Genomic DNA, 24,986 nt, shown 5'->3' on the forward strand with positions numbered 1-24,986 from the left:
GACAAAAGATTCCTGGTGCTGTGTCAGTTCCCAGCCTGTGGTGTAGCTTTCTGACAACAGATTTGCTGTAGGAGTTAGAGGAAGGAACTTGGGAAATCAGCTCTTTTACCCTGTACCTAAGATATGCTCAGCTCCCACTAAACCATTCCGAGCTGACTGCCACACAATTGTTTATACAGCATTACAGGATGGAGATTCCATAACCTCTCAATGCCATCTATTTTGTTATATGAACTTACCAGACTGTCAGAACTTACCTCATGTCTGAAGAAGTTTTCCTTGCTGCTACTTGAGTCCATTGCTGCTTGTCCTGTTCCCACAGACACTGAAAACAGTTCATTTTTGCAGCAACCACATCATCACTTCAGTGTCCTCACCCCGGGATGAAGTAAATTTAGATTTTCGATGTATTTCCTCAGAGATTCCCATGTTTTCTAAACTGACACTGCTGCCCCTCATGTTGCTTTCATTCTGACACCTCCTTGCCTCACGGTGTCCACTGCTGGCCCGGGTCTCCTGGGGAGTTGTTTTGCAAGTCCCACGTAACAAGCTCAGTTGTCCACCCCAGCACAAGGTCTGGGTGTTCCTTTGTTGCAACACCACCGTGTCATGGACACGTTTAGTTTGTGATCAGCTTTGAAGCCAAGCTACGAAATGGCTCTTTAGTTAATTATCTCTAATCTTATATTTATGCAGTGGACGTATTTCTACAAAACTACAGCACTTCCCGGTTGGTCTGCTGGGAATTGTGTTCTCTTTCATCACATTTAGCTGCATTCTGAAGGTGAGTTTTCATTCTGATTTTTGCCTTTCAAAATACCTGTGAATCTGAAATCATCTTAAAACTACATATTTTGCACTGAGTTGGTAATACTCAAGAGTGAAAACAGCTAAATGCTCTTAAAGATTTGGCAGCTTGTGGCACTGGAATGAGTCTCACCTGTGATGAATTAGCTGTGCTTTGGGATCCCAGGAACAGCGCTTAAACCATGCCATGCAAAAACCTCTGCCCTGAAACACGTACAAAACTTGATGCCAGTCAAAACCTACTAAGTAGGTGTAAAAATCTTCAGTGATTGTACTGGAATCACTCACTCCATCACTGCAGCCAGGAAAGAATGAAAAAATGGCCAAGCTTTGGTGAAGAATGGCTGTTTGAGCTCTTGAGCACCTTGGCTTACCTATTCTGATTGCAATTGATGCTCCATATGAACATGGGGAAGATGATAGGTAAACAAAGCCTTTTTTATTACCTTGTTCATTTTAGCCAGTAAGATATTCTATTATTTTGATGATTTGTATTTCCAACTTAGGCAGCAGCAAGTGGAAGAACTCATTCATCTTCCCAAACAGCACCTGAATTTCCGTACTGACCTTAGCTGTTCCTGAGAGTGAGGAGTAAAAGGCAGGAGCTCCCTGCACTTGTGGAGAACATACTGATTTTTCAGTCACAGTGAAATACCCAGTTAGGATTTTGATACTACTTTTGCTAAACTATTTATACATTGCAGTATAATGTATCCGAGATAAAATACCCATAATTTTTGCCACAACATGAGACCTGATAAATTGATTGTGCCAACTTGGAGACTAAAGAATTAATTTTTTTCTCATTTCAAATGTCTTAAAAATACCAGTTGTCAGTAAAAGATAATTTTTCCCTACAACTGATGGTAATAACATCTTTGAACTGTCAAGCAACCGTCTCTGAGTGACAGCTGAACTGTGTGTATTTTAAGAAGATCAAAAAATAATTTATGAGAGAGGTCTAAAGTTACAAGGTGCTAAAAATTACAATGGAAGACAAATGTAAAAGCATAAAATATTATAATATTTTGATTTTTTTGATTAGTCACAGTTATTACTGTCCATTTTATTTGGTAACATCATGACACTTCATGCTTTTCACCTGATGAGGTTTCATGAGCTTAAAAATAGAGGTAATAGGAGTCACTGTCATTTTGGGTTTGAGCTAGTGGTTTGAGTGTTGGATTTAAGGGATTTTCCTGCAGCTACAGTGTCCTCAGTTACTCTGGTGGTACTGGAGTGCCCCAGTGGTTGTCTGGGGTGAGTGATACATACATATGTGTGTGTATATATATATATATATATATATACACACATATAGTGTGGTGTTTAAAATGCATGAACTGCAGTGAATGTGAGCTGAAGGTCACATGGGTGGATTCCAGGATGTGAGGACCTTGACGCGGTGAACTTTGAAAACCATAATGTATTTTTGAAGGTTAAGATTAAGAAGGGTTTATAATTAAGTGGAACACGACCCACTAGACCAGGCTGGCCCAGTCCCCACCCAGCCTGGCTTTGGACACATCCAGGGATGGGGCAGCCACAGCCTGTCTGGGCAACCTGTGCCAGGGCCTCGCTGCCCTCACAGGGAACAATTTATTCCTAATACAGACTCAATTATAATCTGTAACAAGCCAAGTTATTTAGTGCTAATATACCACTTTCCCATCTGGATGACAATGCATGTTAGCAACAGGTTTCATTAAATAATTCAACTTGATCTCAGGAGTTCAAATACCAGTGAGAATGTTTTAAGAAAAATTAATCAGAGCAAAAGAACAGCACTTTTCTTGTGCCATGTTGCCACTTAGAAGTGGCAATCATCTAAAAAGTGATTATATTCAGGCAGAATTTGTGCAGTCACACAAAGTTGTCTGTGCAACTGATAACAAAATCACTCAGGCTGCTGGACGACTGGGAGTGTTTTTGAACTGCAGATGTGGGCTGGGGACGGTGCAAGCACGGCTGCTGATGGGCGTGAGGTCAAAGCCCTTCCAGAGCCATACACAGGCACAACTCTGGATTAAAAACCCCAGGCATTTCATTTCAGACTGGCCTGACTTGCCAGGCCTGTGACACACACCCGGGCACTCCATATCACTGTTGTGGCGTTCCTCACCTGCGGCTTGGGCTGCGCTGGGAACTGTTCCTGTCCCTACACAAATCGCTCCCTCGGAGCAGAGCTGGGAGTGCCGGGGCTCCCTCACGCCTGACACCTTCCTGGCGGCAGCGTCGCTTTCTGCCGCGCCCTCACACGAGCACCTACGGGAATTGGGGGGGGGGGGAACACGCGCCCGGCGGAGGTTTGTCGGTGCTGGGCACGAGGGGCGGGCAGTGTTCCCGTGGAGGGAGGGAAGCGAGCGGCGGAGCGCGGCCGGTCCCTCACTCTCCCGTCATGGCCGCCAGCGCGCGCCGACCGCCTCACCCGCCGTCCCTGGCGCGCAGGCGCGGAGGCGCGAGGGCGCGGCCGTTTTCCCCGCGCAGCCGCGGCGCGGGGCGGGGCGGGGCCGGCGCAGGCGCAGCGGCGCAGCTGGCGGCCCGTGGCGGCGGCCCGGCGCATGCGCGGCGGCGGCCCCGCTGTCAGTTCCGGCTGTTTGTCCGGGAAGTGGCTCCGGCCGGAGCCGCCGCCGCCCCCCGCCGCCCGCGCCCGCTCCGCCGCCCGCGGCCGCGCCCGGCCATGGCCCGGGACTACGACCACCTCTTCAAGCTGCTCATCATCGGCGACAGCGGTGAGCGCGGGCGGCACGGCCCGGGGGCGTGGGTAGGCCGCTGGCGGGGTGGCCGCCCCTCGGGCCGTGAGGGGCCGGAGTGCGGCGGCGGGGCCGGGGCGGGCGGCGCGGGGGAGTCGGGGAGGAGCGGCCTGCTCCGGCCGGGGCACCCGCGGCGTCGTGGTGCCGGTGCCGCGGCGCGGGGCTGAGCCGGGACCCCGCGCTGTGTGTGAATGGCGGGGCGCGTTCGCTTGGGCTGCGGGAGGTTTTATCTGATAAACCTGCGGAACTGGCTACCGCAGGATATTATGGTAAATAGCTTGGCTGGGTTTGGGAAGAGGCGTATTAGACACGTAGAAGCCAGGACAGCACCGGCAGTGCTGCCGGCATCATCCTTGGCGAGCGCGTGTTTTGATGGCGCCCACTAATTGTTGGGATGGGGAGGGAATTCCCTTCCCCTGTGACAGGCACTTTAGGGATCGATGGGAAGGGCTGGCTGCCCTAAGGACTGTTGTTTCCAGTGTGCCAGCTAGTCCCTTTTAACAGTCACTATTATCTTAATTATTCCTTAAGACTTTTTCTGTGCTTCAGCCTGAAGTCTCAGTTCTAGAGTTCCTTAATTTTTTTAAAATAAATCCTGGAAGAGCTTCTTCTGTGTGCTTCTTGTTATAGCATAGGATGCAAATATCTTAAAAATGGGAGATAAAGGCGTAGTTTGAGGGTTTTTTGAAAATAGACCTTTAAATACTTCAGCAATCTCAGAAACTTCTGGAGGGCTGAACGTGTGAACTGTGCCAGTGTCTGGTGCTTTGGTCTGGATACACAGGAATTGGGACTGGGAAGATTGCTGCCATCAGTGCAGCTCGGTGTTGGTAGCATTCCAGCATCTTACAGCTGAATTTCCATAAACTGGAGAAGGGTGCACCCATCCTCTTCTTCTAGCAGAGGTGTGGTCCTTGGGGCGGCAGGTCCTGGCATGCATCGAGGCACAGCTCTTGATGAAAGGGTAATGTTGCACGATCTTGGCAGTTGTCACCTTCAGAAGCTTTACCTTCATGTAAAAAAATGTTTTTTTCTACACTAAACTGTGTCTGCATGAAGGGATCTAAGGAGGGAGACAGGACAACAGCTTCAGAGCAGCTTAAACCCCAGGCACTTCTGGGAGCCTTGGATTATTACAACCAAATGCTGCATTCTGAATAGAGCAGTGGCTCTGTTGGTTGCTGATGAGTTCCAAAACTGTTCAGGCAAGATAAACAGGATGGTGAAAACTCTGAGGAAGACTTCTCATTTTAAACAATTAAATACATGTTGTCAGCTCAGTCTTCTTGAGCAAAATCCCTGTAGTGTATCCAGTGAAAGGAGTGTTGTAGGAATTGTCAGGCTGCCTGTGGTTCTCTGCTGTAATTAAATCTCACTGTGTAGTTTGGCCATTGATTTTTCTTCGGTTTTGTTTTTGCTAACCCCAACAGGATGGCTTTGTCCCGGCCTGCACAAAACAGTTTGCTTGCCTTGTTTATTGACATTTATTCCCTGCAATAGGAAGTGGACTCTTACTGGATAGGATAATTCTGTCTCATCTGCTTTCCCCTGTATGCAAATCTGTCAGAGGGGTAGTAGGTTTGTGTGTTTTTAGAACAGGTCATCTTGAAAAGCTGCTGGTGATTTCAGCTGTGCCAGATATTTAAAAATAATACAGATGATCTGTGCTTTGCATCTGCTTCTGTAATTCACTCTACCGTTCAGTAAGATGCGGGTCTTAGAATTTTGTCTTACACTGAAATATACTTTTAATTTTAATTGTGCAAAGTCAATAGGCCTTTTTGTTTTGTTTTGTTTCATTTTGCTGTCTTCAAGAAGCTGAGGGCCCTGCAAGCCTTCTCTTCAGCTCTTCAGACAGCTCTGTGTGGGAAGTGTGGGGTCACCAAGAGTGTGGTTTCTCTCTGCGTGAACGGTGTGGGTCAGAGCCAGGGTTTGTTTAGTGAGATCGTTGTCACTGGAAGCATGCAGAACTTCCTGAGTTCGGGAGCTTTCTTCTCGCTGGAAGCTGCCAGCCTGCTGGGAGCTGTGCAGCTTGTGCAGTGGAGGGCAGTGTGACAGAGCAGTGTCACGTTCAGCTCTGCAGCATCGCCCAGGGCTGGCTGAGCTCGGACATGGTGCTGTGGTCTGACAGGTCTGTGGGTTCCAGCACCTTCTTGCCTTTCACTGAGCTGAAGGCCAAGGCTGCTTGGTCAAGAAGCACAGCACGTGCTGCTGAAACGTCCTTGTTTTCTCTTAGTTTCTTACTTTTTCTTAACTGACTGGTACTTGCAGAGCTTCAATTCTTGCTAAATAACCAGTCCTCTGAAGTACAAGAAGTGCTCTGCTACCTTTTTGAGCTCAGATGTATTGATTATATGCATGCTGTAGCTTTGTGGTTTTTAGTTCCTTTCCCTTTTCCTCCTTAGCTTGGTAGCAGTGAGGAATGAGCATGGCTTCTCCAGATGGCTGGTGATTTGAACTCTTTGCAAATGAGACCTGCCTTAGTGTAATCATGCAGATTTTTAGGCTGGTTTTTATTTTTTGTTGGTAGCTGTTGTCACATGCCAGCAGCTGAGAACTACTGGAGTTCTGCATAGCCTTTGCATAGGTCTTCTGTTAGGAAGAACTTGCAAGTTATACATCATCAGAATAATTACCTTGGATAACTTCTACCTGAAAAGATTTAATAGGTAATTACCTCGGTGAAGTTGAATTTCCTATTCATGCCATAGCAGATTTATTTTGGGGAGGAAGGGTCATTAACAGCAGAGATGTTATGCAGAGATAACAACGTGGAGGCATTTAGATACCCAGATTCCTTTGGGTGGGTGTGCAGGAATGACTTTCTTACAGTTCTTGTCTGAAGCACTGTGAAAAATGTGTCCCTGCAACAGGGTGTGATCAGGGTGCAAACAATCAGTTATGGAAAACCTGGGTGAAGAGCTACTCAAAGCATTTAGAGGAATGTTTCATGGAACATTTTGGCAACAGGGACAGCTTCAGAAAGGTGTGTGTCCTTCCTGGGAGATGTGGAGCAAGGCTGTTTTGGATGGCAGTACAGGACAGTGATTCCCAATTCCTGTTTGGTGTAGGCTTCTGTTGGACTGTGGCCATGCTAATGTGAGCTTTGTAGTAGCGAGCCCTGGTGTGATTGTCAGAGGAGCAGTCCAAATTCCACACAGAATGGGAGGTAGGCAGTGGTGTTACTGATGTCACACGTGATGTGCAAGTGGAATTCAACAGAGTGCTGAATTCAGAGCAGTGTTCTGAGCGCTTGTTAATTCACAGGACATGCCCAGCTTTGGCTCATTCCCTAGCAGATTTAAGCCTACTGATTGTGAACTTCCTTTTAGTTATTATTCTTCTCTGACCTCTTGAACTGACCACAGTTCAGAAGCTGCTTTTGGAGGGTTTGCTGAGGGCTGGAGGAGGGAGGGCACAAGTCCCCCCCTCCCTGCACTGCCATCAGGAGCATCCTGAGTCTTGGGGTGACTGTGCTTGGTCCAATCTCCAAGGAGAGTGTGGGGCTGAACAGTCAAGGTGATGGTACTAAATGATGTGCTGATTTTTATGCAGTGGATGGATAAAACATTGTTATGTTCCCTGACCCCCAGGATGACTGTATTGAAAGATTTGCTGTGTTTGTTTGTCATAGGTGTGGGCAAGAGCAGTTTGCTGTTGCGTTTTGCAGATAATACCTTCTCAGGTGAGTGGTTTGTTTCCTTCAGTAAGTGAAATGTTCTAGGTTTGCTGCTGGTTGGTAAGGAATCTGTGTTTGCCCACTGATAGCTGTGCTGGGAATACATCATGCTTTTAACTTTGCATCTCTTGGTGTAAGCCTGTACAGGCCATCCTGCCTGATCTTCACTTGCAGCTGGAAGTCCCTGAGTATTGAAATACTGAGGTGGTTCCAGAAACAGCCTGGGTGGTTTAGGTTATGTTATACTCTCCAGACTTCCTATTAGCCATTTGGGATTTAGACTGATTGAGTATTGTGGTAAACCACTTACATTTGTGATATAAGCAATTTATTGGGAGGAAACTCCCAGAATGGACTGTATTCAAAGTAAGTGTTTCCACAAGTATTTAAAGCAAAGTGTTGTCTCAAAATTTTCACAAGTGAAATGCTCTCATAGTTACTGTCTATTTCTTGAGATATTTGGGTGCATACTCTTGATCAGTGGGATAGAAAAATAATTATTTTGTAACACTGAGCTTTTAATTTTAAAGGTGGCATGGGAGAAGTGGTTTTATGGCTAGGAAGAAAAGCTGTTAGGTACAGATAAAAATATGTAGATCAGCATGATATAAAGCATTTTAAACAGTAAGCAGATATGGGGAACCTTGTTCTCCTGTCCAGTCTGAGAGCTGCTGCCAAGTAGTGTTCAAGAAGTGTGCTTTGGGACATCCAAAATAAACAAGACTTAGGTTCTCACTTACCCACGCTTTCCCTCCAGGCAGCTACATCACCACCATTGGAGTGGATTTTAAAATCCGGACAGTTGAGATCAATGGAGAGAAGGTGAAACTCCAGATCTGGGACACAGCTGGCCAAGAACGCTTCCGGACTATTACATCAACGTGAGTAACGCCAGCCTTTGTGCTGTGGAGCTTTGGGTTTGGATCTCGTAGTCCAGAGTTGGGGTTTAGCTATTTAAGTGTTGCAGTTGATTAACTAATGATAGCTACGGTGAAACCGTGCAGTGAAACTTCTCTCAGCTGCGTCAGAACAGACTGTGGTGGTGAGGCAAGGTTTGGAACTAGGATTTCAGAGTTCCTCACCCTTCTGTGCTTGTCTGTGGTGGCTTTGTCTTATTCCTCTGCTGCTGGTTTCCAAATGGTAGAACTGGAGTTATTAGACTGCATATAGGAGACAGCTTGTCTCTGTGCCTGTCCAAGTCTGTCCTCTGATTGAATGCACGGCAGAAGCACAGAGTGCAAACTCTCTGTCAGTGTCATATAACTAATGAACAGCTTGAAGATTGAAGAGTAGGATTTCTCCTGGTTTTCCTTTAGGACAAATGCTTTAGCAGCTATCTTTACGTGGAGTTCTGCTGAAGCAGACGCCCACACGATATTAACCTTTTCCTTGGTTGGAATTCTGATTCGAACTCATTGTCCTTTTGAACAGCATGTGCAGAGCTTTTCCTGTTCCTGAAGAAACCACACCTAGAGCTGCGGTGGTGGGAACTAAGAATAAAATGTGTTTATAAACTGATTGCAGTAAAAGTGGACTGCTCACGGGAGGAAGAGTGAAAAGTGCACTTGGAAATGGAACTTTTGTTCCTTGGGTTTTAACCAAAATAATTCTTGAAAGATTCATGTGTTTCACTTGGTCTTTCATGACTCACTTCTCCTTTGGCTCTTATTTGAGAGGAGGATAATTTTCAGCTGATGAATTGATTAATTTGCTCAGACCTGAAAATAATGAGATTGGTTACATCTGTGTTATGTCTAGAAATGGCAAAGTTGAACGTGATGCGTGCGCCGCCCCTTTCCTCTGCTCTCCTATACGGATATTACTGGGTTACTTCCATTGTTTCTTAACTGTTTAGCTTGAAAAAAACTCGGTTGCCTCTTGTAGGGTTCCTGTGTGTGACATCACTTCTTGTTGGAGCGCTGCAGGCAGTTTTGGGAAGGAAGTGGTGAGGGGGAGGCAGCCGTGCAGCGCTGCGGCCCTGTCAGCTGTGACAGGCGAGGCAGAGAGCCCCGATTACTGCTGAGTCAGCAAATGGCCTTCCTGTTTGCAGATTCCCTGGCGCGACTCGGGCTCAGGAATGAGCGCTGGGTCATGGGGCTGATGCCAGCTAGCTTAGAAAGCCACGGTGTATCCAGCACTGAGCAGGGAATACCAGCAAAGGATTCCTCCTGTCAACGGGAATAGCTGTGGATGGGACCTTGTGCGGTGTTTTATAAAAATTCTTTTCTTGATGAACGTTTCAAATAGATAAGCTGAAATGGTTTGAGGCATTTGTGCCATGACCTCTTGGAACTTGGCTGCTATTTCCTTTTGCATTGCTTTTTACCCGAGTGAGGCATATTTTACTTGGGGGGTATCTAACCTTTTGGGGTTCCTGCCTTAGTGCTCTGGTAGTTACTGAATGGTAACTCCATGGTCAGGGAAAAAGAGCTGCATTTTTTTCAGTTTTGTGCAGAGAAGTTCATGTGTCCAAGTGCATTTGAAGTGTTGAGGAAAACGCTTTGGGAATGCTGGTTATAGTGGGATGAGGGCTCCTCTTGCTAGGCTGGCTGGCTGTGCCTGTCTAGTGTTCCTAACCACCTATAAAACCAGGCAATAGCAAGGGTTAAATTTTAGAAATGGTTCTGGCTGGCTTGTTTTGGTGTTTTGGTTTTTTTTTTTTTCATTTATTGGCAAAGTAGTACTGTAACTGATTTATCCTAAACTGACTGACAAATCAAGTAACCTTGCTTGTTCTTACAAAAGGTCTTGGCTATCAGATCATGCATGGAGTGTGAGTGCCCTGTCAACAAAATGTAGTAGTCTGCGTAGTTTATGACTAGACTGAGGTTTAGACTGAAGTTAAGAATATAAAAGGTGTTCCTTCAGTATTACAGTAGGTCAGGGAGTCCCTTTACAGTGAAAGGCAGAGTTCAAATTGATGTTGAGCCAAGCCTGGCAAGCAAGCCTGAAATTAGAGCCCATCTGTTAATTACAGTAATAGGTTGGTAGTGCTGCTGGGTGGACTTAGAACTGCAAAATGGTAGAGGTGGTAGGAAGTTAGTAGTGGAATATTGGGAAACATTAAAAGGCTGCAGTAGTTTCATTTCACTTGACTGTAGCTACAGTCAAAAGCTGAAAAGCAGAATAAAACTGTTCAGGAACAGAAATCAAGTTGGTCTGGAGTATTCTACAGAAGCTCAAGAAAATTTCAGATTAGGAAGTATAAAGGCAGCTGGTTTTACTGTCTATTAAATGTAGAAATACTGGGATAGCTGATGCCTTTTGGGAGGAGTGGCTGATCTGTGTGAATTTGGTTGCCATGGAATGTCATCCCAATTAAATTTGATTTAAATTCACCAGGGATTTAGCATGCCAGGATGCAGCTGTATTAGCAGGAATACTTAAAATGCATGAACAGCCAGTCCCTGTACTTGATTTCCTCTTGTAGACAGGACTACTTTGTCCTGATTCAGGACTGTGGGTTTAGGATTCAAGCTTTACATAATGGCTGTCAGATGCCAGCTCAGGATGAATAGTGATAGGAGAGGGACCTTCTGCCATGGTTTCCTGTAGAATGGCATGTTTGAGAGAGGGATAAGATCTTTGAGATGATAGAATTGCTGTGTCTTGTAAAGCAGATATGACTGAAAGGCTAGGAGTTAAAAGACTGGTCTGACTGACAATAGATGTGCTTCCAAGAACTTGAAAGAAAGATGAGTACGAAGCCAGATTATTAGAAGTCTCTGGAAATTGTTAGAGTTCTAGATGAATGAAAAAACAAAGGAAATGTGTTCTACAAATTAGTGAAATATGAACAAAGAAGCTGGATTAAACCAGTGCCCTGTCTTTCACGTTTGGCAGTTAAAGGCTGTGTTCAGGGACTTGAGAGTGGAATGCAGGTGGCTGAAGGACATACTGAGTTGGGCTAACCCCCAGTTTCATTCTAGTGGTAGAACAAGCAATAAAGTGTTTATTTCAACTTAAGTGTTGGTTTTCTTAAGCCTTTTCCATACCTAAGCTAAATGTAAAGCCTTTAAGTCTAGGGGCTTCCAACTATGTGGGAGATTGTTGGCTACTGCCAAGCATCCAGGGGTGTACACAGGTGAGGTATGGTTGTCTTTCACCTCAGGATGACACTTTCATGGATACTCTTAACATGAATAACTGGTCTAGAACATTTTTTTCTGTATTTCACGAAGGGATTCCCACCAGCAAATGCTGGCTTTGGGGGTTTGCAGAGTACATGGCAGAGCACTCCCACCACACAGAGGACAGCCAGCATCAGTCTGTGACTGAGAAGCTCAGATTGAGGACTTCAGATCTCTTCTGCTTTCATTTCTGTGGTCTCCATTTCCCCAAAAATGTGGATGGGAAGGACATAAGACATTCTTTCCCTTGTGTCAAAGTCTCAACTACCTCTTGGTTGCCAAAAGCACAAAATTTACACCTACTCCTCCCTGAATGCCAAAAGCCCCATCTGTTCTCTATTCGCCAAAGCCCACAACCTGTTATAAAAGCAATTCTGCACTGCATCATTCTGGAAGTTGAAGTATGGGATAGGATAAATCAGATTTTGTTTTCTAGTACTGTCCTGCATTTGGGGTTGGAGAAGCTTCTCTGTACTTGTTAAGCCTAAAATCTAGGATGCAGAGCATCTAACAACTGATGGAAAATAGCATGACCAGCTTTTTGAGAAAAAATGTGTGCTGTGGGACTCAAGAGTTCAAGAATAACAGGTAGTCATGGCTTACATCTCAGGCTTACCTCTCTTGGTAATGACAGCCAATAGAGAAAATGACATTTTAGTGTAGATGAGGGGTTGGCAACCTTTCTAGAACGATGTGCCAGACAATTTTCCGTTCCAAAAACAGCAGCAGTGTGTGCTGATAGGCACTCGGCAGGAGTCAGGGGTTGCTGTCTTGCACAAAGGAAGCTATTTCTGGTGAGGTGGCTGGCAGTATCAGTGGCAGGAACTCCAAGCCCCTGCAGGGTCCCCATTGCCGTGGTGGTGTCTGCTGCAGGGTCCAGCCCACAGCCCCCATTCCAGGAGCAAAACGCGGCGGTGCTGACGAGGTGTCAGGAGTGGGATCGGTGCGTGCAGGCTGCCTGTTCTCCACTCCCCGACATCATATGCTTTGCTTAGAAGAAAATGTAGGTGCGTGGGCAAGGTAGGAGCAGCAGGATGCTCTGCTGGGCCCCTGGTTGGGCTGACAGGGATGCCAGGCTGGGCTCGGTGCGCATAACAGAGTGAAGCAGCTCTGCGTAGGTGCAGCTGAACCACTGCGCCTCTCCAAGGGCTGAGTGTTGTCTTGGCAAATGCAGTGCTCAGTGTTGGGGAGGAAGTGGTAGGTCAGCCTGGGGGCTGCTGAATTAAAAGGCTATTAGGTGATGATATGGGAGAGCTTGAAGATAATTGGTTTATTGTTCAGCTGTGGAGAAATGCAGTGTGTTGGGAGGACTGGGGCTCTTTCCCTTTCTGGTGACACCACACAAAACAGGATTCATCAAAACCAGTGTGCAGAGCATGCTAGTGTCAGGAGAGGATGGGTTACCTGGCAACATGTGGACTCAGGCCATGGAGTACTTTTCCCTCTAAAGGATCCAAGTTATGAATAAAGTTGTGTTGTAATCAAGTAAAGCACAAATGCAGTGCTGTAGCATGTTTTGAAGTTGTTGAAAGAACTGACTGTGAATGGACTAGAACATTTGAAAGTACAGGATTTCTTATGGGCTGGGAATCAGTAATTCTTACCTGGGTTAGTTCTTGCCAAGGGAAGCAAATGCCCAGAGTAAATCACTGGTAAAACGTGGCATGGGAGAAGTATTTGAGTGTCTCCTGCAAGTGCCCAGTAGGAGCAGACTGTTCTGCTGCTGCAGAGCATCCTGGAGGAGCACTGGTACCCAGGGGTGACTGTCACTGCAGGAGATCAGGAGAGGAAGGTGTGTGACTCTGGGGGGGATCTGTGCCTCTCTGCAAGTCTGTCTGATGGTGTACAAAGGCAGATGGCTTCTCCTGTAGAAGGATGATGAGGCTGGAGGTGGGAAGAGACACTGACTTGCTTAAGCACTTCAGTAGCAAAGTGAGCTGAAGCTTTCAGATCTTCTCAAAGGAGTGTTTGGGTTAGATTCAAAGGCTTTGAAGTTCAAAGGTGTGTTTGCTGAGTTGGAAAAATCAAAGAGGAGCAGAATGGTCACAGTGGACATCTCTGAAGTGCAGTGGATGTACTGCAAGAAGAGCTTGTGATAAGACAGCAAGGTCTAGGAATGCTCAGTTTAAGGGAAAATCCTCAATTTTAAGGATTTAAGGGAAAATCCTCAATTTTGTATGCTGGTTTCTTGAATTTGTTTAAATAAAAATTTTAATATTGATCAGAAGAAAGAGAAGAGGATGAAAGGAAAAGAATAAAGCTACACCTAATACAAAAAATGGATCCTGATGAAGACCTCACTGTTAACTGTTTCCTGTTTCAATTACCTTTTATTTTCTGGGTCGCAGCTGCCTAATTTGCAATAGGGACTGTACTTGGTAGCCTTGTGATTGTGGCTGGAAACTGAGAAGGCAGAGCTTGCTGGTTTTCTATTTAGCATTTTCATGGTGCACATACTGTCTGTCTTTAGTAGCTTCATGCAGGTGATAATGTTGGAACCTGAATTCAGGCATTTTTACTGCATATCAGACTTGTGCATCATCTTTTAAAGGTGCCAGTTGCCCAAGAGTAATGGGAATAAACTGAAATAAAGCTCATTTTTAATGGCTAAAGGTAGCAGAGTGTATTGAATGCACATATGGAGTTGATCTGCTGAGTAGGAAGGTGTGATCAGAACACAGTCGCTCAACAAGAAATTTTTGAGAGCTCAAGAGAACTGTGACTGAAGGTTGAGTATATTTGGAGATCTGCTGAAATTTTAGTCTGTAAGTGATCGTTCACAGATAACAGAATTACTGCAAAAATTTGATATGGCTTATACAGCCCCAAGGATCACATCACAGCCAGTTCTGAGCATGTGCTGGGGGTACCATTGCCTTTGGTCCTGTAGCTGGAAGACAGCATTCATCTTTGAAGGTCTTGACAACATGAACAAGGAAGATTTTAGAAGACTTTGGACTTGGAAATGTTATTTGTGTAGAGTGAATGAGCAGGGAGCTCTGTAGCTTTGGAGGAATAGCCTGGGATCAAGCTGTTATAAAAGAGCTACATGAGTCTCAATGGAAAGAAAATGGGGGCACTTGATTACCCCATTACCTCTTGATTACCCCCTCGAGTTACTTGATAACTCGAGGATTTGTTGTGAATCCTGTAGGAGCTCAGTGGAAGAGAAGGTGATACCCTGAGTTAACATTTGCTTGTCCCTTTGTACCCAACAGGTATTACAGAGGAACACATGGGGTCATCGTTGTCTATGACGTAACGAGCGCAGAATCTTTTGTGAATGTAAAACGGTGGTTGCATGAAATTAATCAAAACTGTGATGATGTCTGCAGGATACTAGGTAGGTAATTAGGGAGCTACAGCATCTTATTTAGTGGGCTGGCCTGCTGAAATACCAAACTGACTTCTATTCTCTTTCCTTTTTTAGTGGGCAATAAGAATGATGACCCAGACCGAAAAGTGGTAGAAACAGAAGATGCCTATAAATTTGCTGGGCAGATGGAGATCCAATTGTTTGAGACCAGCGCCAAAGAAAATATTAATGTGGAAGAGGTAATACAATATTCAGAAGAGTAGAGATGTAATGATTTAGCGATAATGGTGTGGGAAGAAATAAAAATTCCATTCTTCCCATTGAGAGAGAAAAAGTACTCGTATGAGTTGCAAGTAGTAGGTAAAATGCCAAAAAGAGGTAAAAAAGTAGGTAAAATGTCAAAAAGAGACATTCAGCTGTTTTTGGAAGAGTTGGGAAAGCCAAATGAAGGGCTGTATTTTCAGTAGTTTCACAGTGCTCATGTATTAGGCAGGAAAGACTGGAGAATGCTTGTAGGAGGTAAGACTGCCCAGGCTTCACTCCTGGCCTCAGCTGCCAAACTGCCCTGGTTTTATTTACTGGTCTGGAAAAAGGGATAGAGGTACTGTTTAGTTTGGGAGTGGGCTGGGAAAAGGTATTGGATTTCCACTTGGGCCACAGTGGGGCCATAGTGGTATGGGGAAGGTCTCTGAAGCGTTAGTGAAACGTACAGAAAAGGGGAATGGCTTCCAAGGAGCAGCACCCCACAGGAGCCAGCCTGAGTTCTGGGGTAGTCTGAGTGTGCTTGTTTCTCTTGCAGATGTTTAACTGCATTACAGAGCTTGTCCTGCGAGCAAAGAAAGAAAACTTAGCAAAGCAGCAACAGCAGCAACAGAATGATGTGGTGAAGCTAACGAAGAACAGTAAAAGGAAGAAGCGGTGCTGCTAATGCCCCTTCCCTGCTGCAGAGACTCTGCTCTCAGACAGATCAGCCCCTCCAGCTAGACTCGGGCAATTCCAGTGGGGCAGGCTTTGGGAGGACTTTCTCAGTTTTGTGCCGTTATTTAAAGATTATTTTTTCTCCATGTTTTCTATCAAGAGGCGCTGGCACCTTCCCACTGCAGTGCCAAGAAGGTATCGGATGGAATCTTGTCCCCCTCTCCTCCCCTGCTCATTCCAGTGCGCCTTGTAGACAAGAAGGACGTTGCCTACCAAGTGGACTAATTAACCCAAGAGTTTGTATATAATGTATATTGCTTTAACCAGCCTTGCCTCTCTGTGTCGCTTTGGCTTCTGCCTTCTTAATGTCAACCAATCATGGACTGCAGAGTTCCATCTTTTTAAAGAAAAAGTTAAAAAGTTCTTAATTTGAGCTGGCCCCGGGCTGGCAGCAACTGCTTCCTGGGGCCTCCAGCTGCATTTCTGTTGGGCTCCAGGCTGACATCTGGTGCCCCTGGCTTCTCCTGGAGTCCCAGGCTTTTCCTGGGGCTCGGGCTATGTTTTTCTAGGTACCAGGATTGCAGGTGTCGCTGCTGGAGCCTGGGGTTTCATTTCACCAGCCCCTGGGCTGGCAGCTGGAGCTGCTGCTGGGGCCTGGAATTTCAGCTTGCCATCATCCAGATTTGTGGCTGGATCCTTGGGTTTCACCTCCTTGTGCTGCAGCCCAGCTGTACCTGTGCTCTCCTGTAGTTTGTATCGAGATACTGGAAAACAAACTGACCTGCAGAAGTGGGATTGTTTGGATAAAACCTTTTTTTTTTTTTTTTTTTAAGCAAAGTTTAACAACTTTGACCTCTGCTTCTGGTTCTGCCAGTATCCTAAGTGAGGGTCCATTTCTTTTGAGAAGAACAAAAATCATGTGATTCTGCCAAAACCCCCAAATTTCTCCTTGTTGCCCTGTCCACAAATAGGCAATCTCAACTTGAATGTGAATTTTGGTGGCAAAGGTTTTGTTTTTGAGAGAGAAAAGGCATGAAAAAAAAATCCAGCTCTTATTGATGTCTGAATAGGAAAGCTGCAGGATCATTCCCAGGATTCTTCAGCTAGGAAGGAGGACTGCTGTTTAATGCAAAGAAATGGAAAGCTTGCTTGCTTGGGTTACGTGGTGGTGGAGGATCACACTTGGAAACAAACTGGGCTTGCTGTGCTCAGCAACATTTTCCTGGCCCTCGTCAGCCTTTCTGGGAAAACAAGGGCTCACTTCCTCAGCCTGAATAGATGTAGATAAAGGTGGAGAGTGTATGTGCGTGTAACTAAAGTATCAAATGTCTGGGCTGAAAGGACATGCTCAGCACCTGAATTATTGCCTAAATAATATTAAAAAATAATTTTACCTTAAAAGGCATGGAGGGTATGACTTCCTTTAAGGCTTAAGGTGGACATACTCCATGTGCCAGTAAGTGGCCCTATGGAATTGGTGGCCTTAGTTTGGTAGGATGTGATTCACCCATGTCCATGAGCTTGTAATCAGCCCACTTCTCTCCCTTCCTCACCCCTTCTCCAGGAGAGGCTAAATTTTAGTCACTTATTTTGCCTGCATTGTTTTAGATTTTTCAGGTTGTGGTGAGAGCCCTGATCATACAATCACATCACAGTCAATCACTTTAAAGACTTTTTCCGAAGTGCAAACGATGAATGTGTAACACGTGGGTTTTTAATGGGTTCAGGTGCTGGGGATATGGATCCAGCTGCCTTCACCCACCTCTTCTCTTCACATATCCTGCACTGGTAACCCAAGAAGTGGAGTGAGCTGGGATGAAGCTGCTGGGGTGAGCTCTGATCGATGTTGAGAGGCTGTGCAGAGTGGTGGCTTTGGTCACACCGGTCCATCCTGCCTGCTCTCCGGTGTGGAATGTGGTGTGTGCTGGGAGGAGCTGGGCCGGTCCCTGGAGCTGTCCTGTGGGGGTTCCCCCCTGCAGATTGAGGGGCCCAGCTGTGTTACTTTGGGAATCTCGTTGGTAGCTGTGTGCAGATCTAGGAGGGAGTGAAGTAAAGAACATGTCTGAATTTACTGGAAATGATGCAATAAAATGAGGAAATGGTGCACCCAAGCCTGGAGTGTTCTCTTATATGGAAAAATTGGTCCTCTTTGAGTCCAGGTTTTTGTGGCTGTGGTTGGAATTCTGTCAATCCAGGTCCAGCTTTTTGGCTTAAAGTGGGAATTTCTTCTTTTTTTTTTTTTTTTTTTCCCCTGAGCTGGCTGTAGAGGAGCAGTTACCTCTGCTCTTGTCATCACTGTTCAGTTGGAAGCGGTGGGGACCGTGTCTCTAGTGGTGCTGATGTGAAGTTTCCTAAATGTTGAGCAATGGAATGTCTAACTGGTTTGCTAGGATTACTTCTGTAATGAAAGTTTCTAATTATGCTTTTTAAATAATTTTAAAAAACTAAAAATAAAGGTTACAAGCTGCCAAATCTTTCTTTGAGGCTCTGTTTCCTCTGCTGTCCAGCACCTGGAGGTGGAGGGTGGCACGCCAGGGGTGAGCTCTGCTGCTGTGTGTAAAAGGTTATTTCCTGAGAGGGGATATAAAAAAACCCCATAATTAATGCTTTCAAATGTTTAATTGCTGTTTTAGTTTGAATGAAGGAGGAAGGTGAACGGGTAACTCATTTCTGTGTGAAGTGAGATGCCTGTGATTGTGCTGTAATCTTCTGTCTTTCTGCTCAACAAAAAGTATTGAGTGAGCTTTGAAAGCTCCTTCTCCCGAGGTGACTAAAAAGCATCTGGAGTCTCTCCTCACTTTCCCAGGAAATTACTGTGTGTTTAATTAATCTGTGCAGGAACTGCAGCTGTGGTTGTGCCTTCAGCATCCCCTTGCCCTGCCCAGGCTGCTCCTGGGGCAGTGATGGAAACCTGCTTTGGGAAGGTGCCTTTGCAGCGTCTGCGCCCTTCAGGAGTAGATGGAGGGGACTCCTGGGGACACGTGGATGGTCTGAGCTGCAGCTCCTGCCGGCTGTGGGTGTGTCACTGTTTGTGTTTGCTGTCTGAACTCCTTCCAGTTTGAGTCTGCCTCCATACCAGCGCCAGGAAAGGACACAAATGGCCGGAGGGTGGAATGATTTACCCACCTTTAGGTGTTCCTGTGCCTCAAGAGATGTAAATGTTTCAAAGGTTTTTGCCCTGGCCCCTTCTCTCCTAAGCACACACAGGGGCTTTACCTGGCTGAATTTCATGGGATGATGCAGCAGCAAAGATGCTCTTGGCTGTTAAACGACAGTTCAAAAAATGAGCTTGTTTTGCAGCTGGGCACAGTAAAATGGTGAGAGCTGAGACAGGATCGTATAAATGATGTTTTATTCTGAAGAGAACTATTTACAAAAGAAGAAGAGCATTGTTTTTACTAAAAATATGCCTTTATAGATTTTTATAATATGTATCTTATAAAAACCATACATTTATTTACATGACTGCTACATACAAAAATTACAGCACTGTGGTATATGTACATATCTATAGGTACATTCTTTCTGCTTGTCCCTGCTGTGTGCTTTTTCCCTCTCAATCCAAGGGAATCACTGCTGCAGCACCCAGACACTTCCTTTCTTGGCTTTTTGGTTCAAACAATCTTGCTTTTTATAACCAAGTGGGGAGTAGAGAGTTTGCCTGAAGGAGAGGCATATCTGGAATATCTACCATTCTAAGTAGGCCAAGTGCATGTGGCCCTGCCTGCAGCCTCACTTCCTGCTCTCTCTGCAAAATGACTCTCTTGTCAGTAACTTTTGATTTACTGTTCATCTCCATGGCAAGTTGCTGATCTAAGTTTGTAGGAAGATAAAGTGCTAGTGACTTGCCTTTCATTACCATTTGTTCCTTGTTTACAGTTGCTTCCCTTGCAGAGTTTAGGAAGGGGACACTGATCCCTTTTCCCTCAGGCTGGCCTGACAAACATTTGCCCAGTCACCTGTCACCTGTGGGAAAGTCCTTTGTAACCTTAATCTCAGCAGGCATCTCTTCTCTGTGCAATACTTGAACAGTGACTGTGCAGCACTACTGTTTTATTTACCATTATCTCAAATGCAAGGCTGAGGGCTGTGTTTAGAGCTGCTGATCCCACTCATTAAATCTCCTTTGGGATCCTGAGTACCTGCTGGATTAATGTGCTTCCTCCATCTCCTCTCCTGGAGCTGATGTTTCCTTTACACTGTGGATGTGTCCTGGAAGAGTCAAATGCCACAAGTGAAGCAAGTGTCTTCCAACCAGCACTGCAAGGCTGATTCCAGGCTCCTGGCCATGACAGGATGGAGGTGAGCATGTTAATGACAGCACAGAGTGAAGTAGTTGGGACCTTGTTAAAACACAACGTGACAAATGGGTGTGAAGGACTGCACGGTGAGGTTTTTCAAGACAGAAGACAAAACCTAGCTGCTGTGTTAAGGCAGTTTCTGTTCCTGTGAAGTAGCAGCTCAGCACAAGGAGGTCTCCTTTGGTGTGTTGTCCAGTTCATTACACCCAGTTCTCTTGTATCTCTGGGTTTAGTAGTGCAACTAAGTCTTTAGGGTGAAGGGGCTTGCTTGAAGAAACCATACCCAACTGGCACCTTAGAACATGCAGACTTTCCTCTTGCAGTCTCTTCTGTCACTCTTGTTAAATAAATAAAATTGCAATGGTATTAAGGAGTCTCATTAAATGAAGAGATGTGCTGTGCCTGTCCCTGCAACCGATTGAGTCACTTTCCTCAGCAAATGTAGCAGAAGGCACCTTTCTTCATCTTGTTACTGCATATTCATGGGGTAACTTAAGGCCCTTGCCTTAGGATTGCATCCATCCATCCATCCATCCATCCTCACTGGGGTAGAGTCCCACACAACTGCTGTGGCTTGAAGAGAGTTGGTGGGGTCTGGGAAATGACAACTGACAGCAGAAGAAAGGTCCCCGAGGACCGAGATGTTCACGTGGCTCTCCTATGATAGAGCATCGTTTTCACTGTGTCACGTGTGTCAGTGTGTCACAGGTGTCACTGTGTCACTGGTGTCACGGGCATCCGTGCAGCCACGCCTCATTTTGCAGGAATCCAGGGCTGGGGTAATGCATGTGGGTGTGACTGAGTCCTGGCAGCAGGAGATGCTGAGCACATGCCTCGTGTCCCTGCCCTATCCGGAGTCACAGCAGAGGCAGGACGGGAGGATGAGGCCTGAGAGCATGTGGCACTGCAGCCCTTCCCCTCGCTTGCACAAGTGGCTACAAGCAGATACTCAACAGCTGAGCATTGCCTAGAAACGAGAGGCCAAGGTTCAGTTTCCTTCCCTGCCTGTGAGGCTCCTGATGCCTTTCCCCAAAAGCATCAAGCTGTATTGGTGGGGCTTTGCCCAAGGATCTCCTGAAGCAAGCTCTGCAATCCAGCATTCATTGCTCTCATGTAGATGGGTTTCACCACTCAGCTCTTTACTATCATTGCCAGTCTCAGAGCACTCTGCTCCTTGCAGCCCAGAGCTGCCTTAGTACAAGATGGTTTCATACCAGTGCGGTGGTTTCATGTAACAAGGAAATACAGAAATGCTCAAATCTTCATAGGCAGAAAGGAGATTTGTACTGAGGTATTATGGATGTTCTATCCCACAGGGAAGCTGAATAACACTAAAACCCAAGCCACCAGCCTCTTACCCGCTGCTTAGAAGGTGTTTGGTACCTGTTCTAGCAGAAAGCTCGTTCTTGTGAGGAGTGAGCAGAGATAGCAGCTCCCTGTGGGATGGTGGGTTAGCACCAAAGTTGCTGAGCAGGGCAGAGCTGAAGGTGCAGCCAGCTCTGTCTGCTGTGGGACAGTGTAGGTGGCGGCCTTTTGAAAGCAGCAGGAAACAAACTGGGGCCTGCCCATGATCATTATGAGCTGGGAAAATGTGTGAAAATTGCATGACAGCAGCAGGACATCTCTGAACTGAGCCTGGTGCTCCTCACTGGCTTATGATGGTAGACTGATAAAAGAGCTGTAAAGTGCCCATCCGGTGCAGAGGGAAGGTCCCTACTTGAGTATTGCAGGATTTCCAGCACTGCTGTGTCCTGGAATACACCAAAAAAGCCACGTTCCTTCTTGTTGATCAAGCTGTGCAAAGCAGGCTCTGGTGATCTTTGATCAAAAGGACCTTTCTGGATCAAAATGACCTTTCTGGCCCTGCTCACCAAAGGGCTGAGTAGCAACTGATCCAAAGGCAGGGACTTTATAAAATACTCCTTTCTGTCAGGCCATAGCCAGTGTTACTGCATAGGGCAGAGTAACCTGCAGGCTTTGCAGAGCTTTGTAGACACCCTGATAGCCTTTGGCTTCAGTGAAAGCAGATGCCAGTGTGCCTTCTGAGGATCGAGTCTGCCAACCCAGTGTCAAAGACTGACTGACATCATTGGGAGTAGGCTTTCAGTGAATTATTAGTTAGGCTTTTGGGGGCCTATCCAGTTAAAATGACAGTTTTCTTACTCTGCTTGGGAGATGTGTATGGCTTTAGGGAAAGGTGTGTGACTTGCTGAAGCTCCCAAACTACTTTTGGCCATTGGAGTAACAGCAGGTGCCCCAGGACTGAACATGCACAACTTTTATCCAGTCTGTAATCTGTTGCAGATGGTCAGTTTCCTGGGGAGAAATCTGTGTAGCTACAGCCTGCAACTCTTACCTCTGTAACAGGAGGGAGCTGGAGAGGGCAGTGACACCACCTATCTGTCTCCTGCCCTGAGCTGCGAGGAGCCTGGATCCCAGTGAGGGTGAATGGCCACGCAGAGCTCCAGGGGACATGGTGCACAGGCAGGAGCTGCAGCGAGGGCTCTGCTTCCACCACAGAGAAAGCTATATTTGTCAAAACATGGTATTGCTGGGGCCAGAATGACTCCAGTCTCAGTGGGATGGATGAAGGATGTCACAGCTGCCAGGCTGATACAAATGGCTCCCTTCTGTCCTCTTGCATTCAGCTCTCTTCTTCCCCTTCTGCTCGTTGTGACAGAAGTTTTCAATCCCCTGCACCACTCTGTCTTGGGGCTGCTTATTTCCTTCTCCAGCATAAGAATGCTTTTAAGACAATCAGAGAATTCTTCACAGCAGAAACTGGACTGTGTCAAAGCGCCTAAAATATACCCTGAAGTTTTATCACTTCACGTATAGAATAAGAAAAGTTTCTTTCTATTAGAATCACATTGTCAATTTGCAAATCTCCAATTCATGTAAACATTTGGTTCAGACCAGGTGCGGTGTAAATAGTGCAGTCTCAAGGGTTAACTCCTTTGCCCCCTTCTTTTTTACTCAGTGGATCAGACTTGGGTCCATCAGCAAGCTGGGCAGCTGCTCCACTCCCCATCTTGAAGCAGGAATTGTTGGAGAGTTTTCTCTTTTTCAAATTAATTTTTCTTGAAAAAGGAGAAGAGACGGTTTCCTTCGGCCCCGCCAGGCTCGTCCCCCTGCTGCTCCGGCCTGAGCGCGGGGGAGGGCCTGGCACTCCGCTTGGTGCCACTGGAGAAGGAATAAGCAAGCTGGCTCCATTCCTTCGGGTGTTTGTCCATCAGCTGCTGGTCAATGACCCTGTGCATGTCATCCTGCAGCAGAGGGAGAGGACAGGCCCGTCAGTGGCAGCCGACGCCCAACGGGAGCTCGCGCGGGGCGGCTGAAATGGGTATGGAACGTGCGGCGATGAGATGGAGCAGGGGTGAGGGGGCAGGGACAGGTCTGTGTCCCCACCCGACAGCAGGCTCAGCTGTGCCCGCTGCCGTGAGGCTTTTCAGGGAGTGAGGAAGATCAATCACACAATTCTGAGGGATAAATTGTTCAGGTGGTCTCTCACAGGAGCTCTGTGCCTGCCTGGGACTCTGCCAGCCCTAAGCTGTGTTTCTCTGCAGCCTGCAGATGTCCCCTTTGGGGAGGAATGAAGAGGAAGAACAAATGCAGCTGAAAGCAGAGCCCAGAAGAAGGACGGAGGTCTGTGCTGAGCAGGTCTGTGTGCACAGCACATGGACAGGCAGGGGTGGCAGAGCTGCTGCATGGCCACTGTCACCGGGGCTTCTTTGGGGAAGGTGCCAAGGGGCTGGGGCAGGTGTGGGCCCACCAGATCCCTCCTGGGCTTTGCACCAGACTCACCAAACAGAACTGAGCTCGCCCCCTAGAGCCCCTCCTTCCCCTAGAGCCAGCATAGCAGTGGGAGCTCTGACTGACAGCTCAACATGAACTGTGGCTTTTCAGATGTGCCAGGAATGTTCTGATTTTGTCCATGTTTGCACCACGGTGAAGCTCCCTTATACAAAATAACTACCCAGTTCTGTTGCCACTAATGATGTGCTAACATGTTCCTTGAAAACCTGGCTAGAAATTTTACAGATTTTAAACTTTCAGATCCATTGCTTCTCCTATAGTTACATATTTAAGCTACAGCTTAGTTAAAATGTGTGCACACAAACTAGCCCCGCAGGAGGAATCAACTACTCTCTAGCAGTTTGGTCCCTGACTAGGGCTGAGGACACTGTCTGGTGAGAACAAGGATACTGTGCATGCATGGAAGTGCTGTTCATTCAGCACCTGGTGAGGGGCAGCCTGTCAGGGCACACCCAGACAAAAGGGAAGGTGCTGCCATTGCCCAGCAAGTGCCCCAGCTGCTCTGGATTGGAATCAAATCAGCCAGCTGGGACTGGACACAATAATGGCTAATCTCGTGTTGCAGCATTTTCTGCAGGGAGAAGGATTGATAGCCATGACCTGGAGCTGAATTTAGTACGGGGGCTTCCCTTGTGGGAGCAGGAGGGTGCAGAGCTACACAGACTGGGGAAGCCTTGGGTCTTTTTAGAGCAGGGCTGGAGAGAGGAAAGGCAGAGGGAGAGTTCAAGAGGTTGAGGTGAACATCAGTATGAAATATCAGTGAGACAGGTTTCCAGAGCTGAAGCTGCCATGTGAAAATGTACAGCACTTGGATTTTGAAGGCACCTCTTCTGCTAAATGAAGTAGGTACCCAGGCTCCTGCATGGCAGATCTGTGTCCTTGACTGACCATACAACAAGGGATGAGAAGGATTTATATTTATATATATATATATATATATATATAAAAATATATATATACATATAAAAATACAGTATGCACTATTGAGAGTGCACTGCATTGGGTCCCTGTCTGTCAGATGTGTGAGTCAGAGAACAAAGCACTTGGATGGGGAGGATTTTTTGCTTGAATCCTATTTTACAGCCTGTATGATTACATCCTTAGAGAACACTGTCATCTTGTTGACAGCCCATGGTGAAATGCAGACTAGAAGTGTGCAAAAGCAAAATGTTACCAGATTAAAGTGTCCAATTATGCCCAGCTAAAGCAGAGACTTTTATCCTATTTTATCAGAAACTTTTCTGCAAACTCCTTTGCAAAATAGTC

General features: G+C 46.4%; 2 protein-coding genes across 7 annotated transcripts in view; one reads left to right on the forward strand and one right to left on the reverse strand.

The window, feature by feature from the left end:
- Positions 1 to 3,311: 3,311 nt before the first annotated feature.
- On the forward strand, positions 3,312 to 18,075 carry RAB35 (RAB35, member RAS oncogene family). The gene is made up of 6 exons (XM_038152341.1): positions 3,312 to 3,539; positions 7,195 to 7,245; positions 7,997 to 8,120; positions 14,588 to 14,712; positions 14,800 to 14,924; positions 15,485 to 18,075. The coding sequence occupies exons 1-6, from the start codon at positions 3,488 to 3,490 to the stop codon at positions 15,611 to 15,613; spliced, it is 606 nt and encodes a 201-aa protein (XP_038008269.1). The 5' UTR covers positions 3,312 to 3,487; the 3' UTR covers positions 15,614 to 18,075.
- The window catches only part of BICDL1 (BICD family like cargo adaptor 1), a 51,674-nt gene continuing 43,083 nt past the window's right edge, over positions 16,396 to 24,986 (reverse strand). For 4 of the 6 annotated variants that reach the window (XM_038152340.1, XM_038152336.1, XM_038152339.1 and 1 more), the window contains one exon: positions 16,396 to 23,170. In XM_038152340.1, the coding sequence (XP_038008268.1) occupies positions 22,976 to 23,170 (195 nt within the window). In that variant the 3' untranslated portion in view covers positions 16,396 to 22,975. The remainder of the gene's footprint in view (positions 23,171 to 24,986) is intronic. The other 2 variants (XM_038152338.1, XR_005258762.1) reach the window with 2 other exon arrangements.

Source organism: Motacilla alba, chromosome 15 (genome assembly GCF_015832195.1).
Source record: "Motacilla alba alba isolate MOTALB_02 chromosome 15, Motacilla_alba_V1.0_pri, whole genome shotgun sequence".
Classification (NCBI taxonomy): domain Eukaryota; kingdom Metazoa; phylum Chordata; class Aves; order Passeriformes; family Motacillidae; genus Motacilla; species Motacilla alba.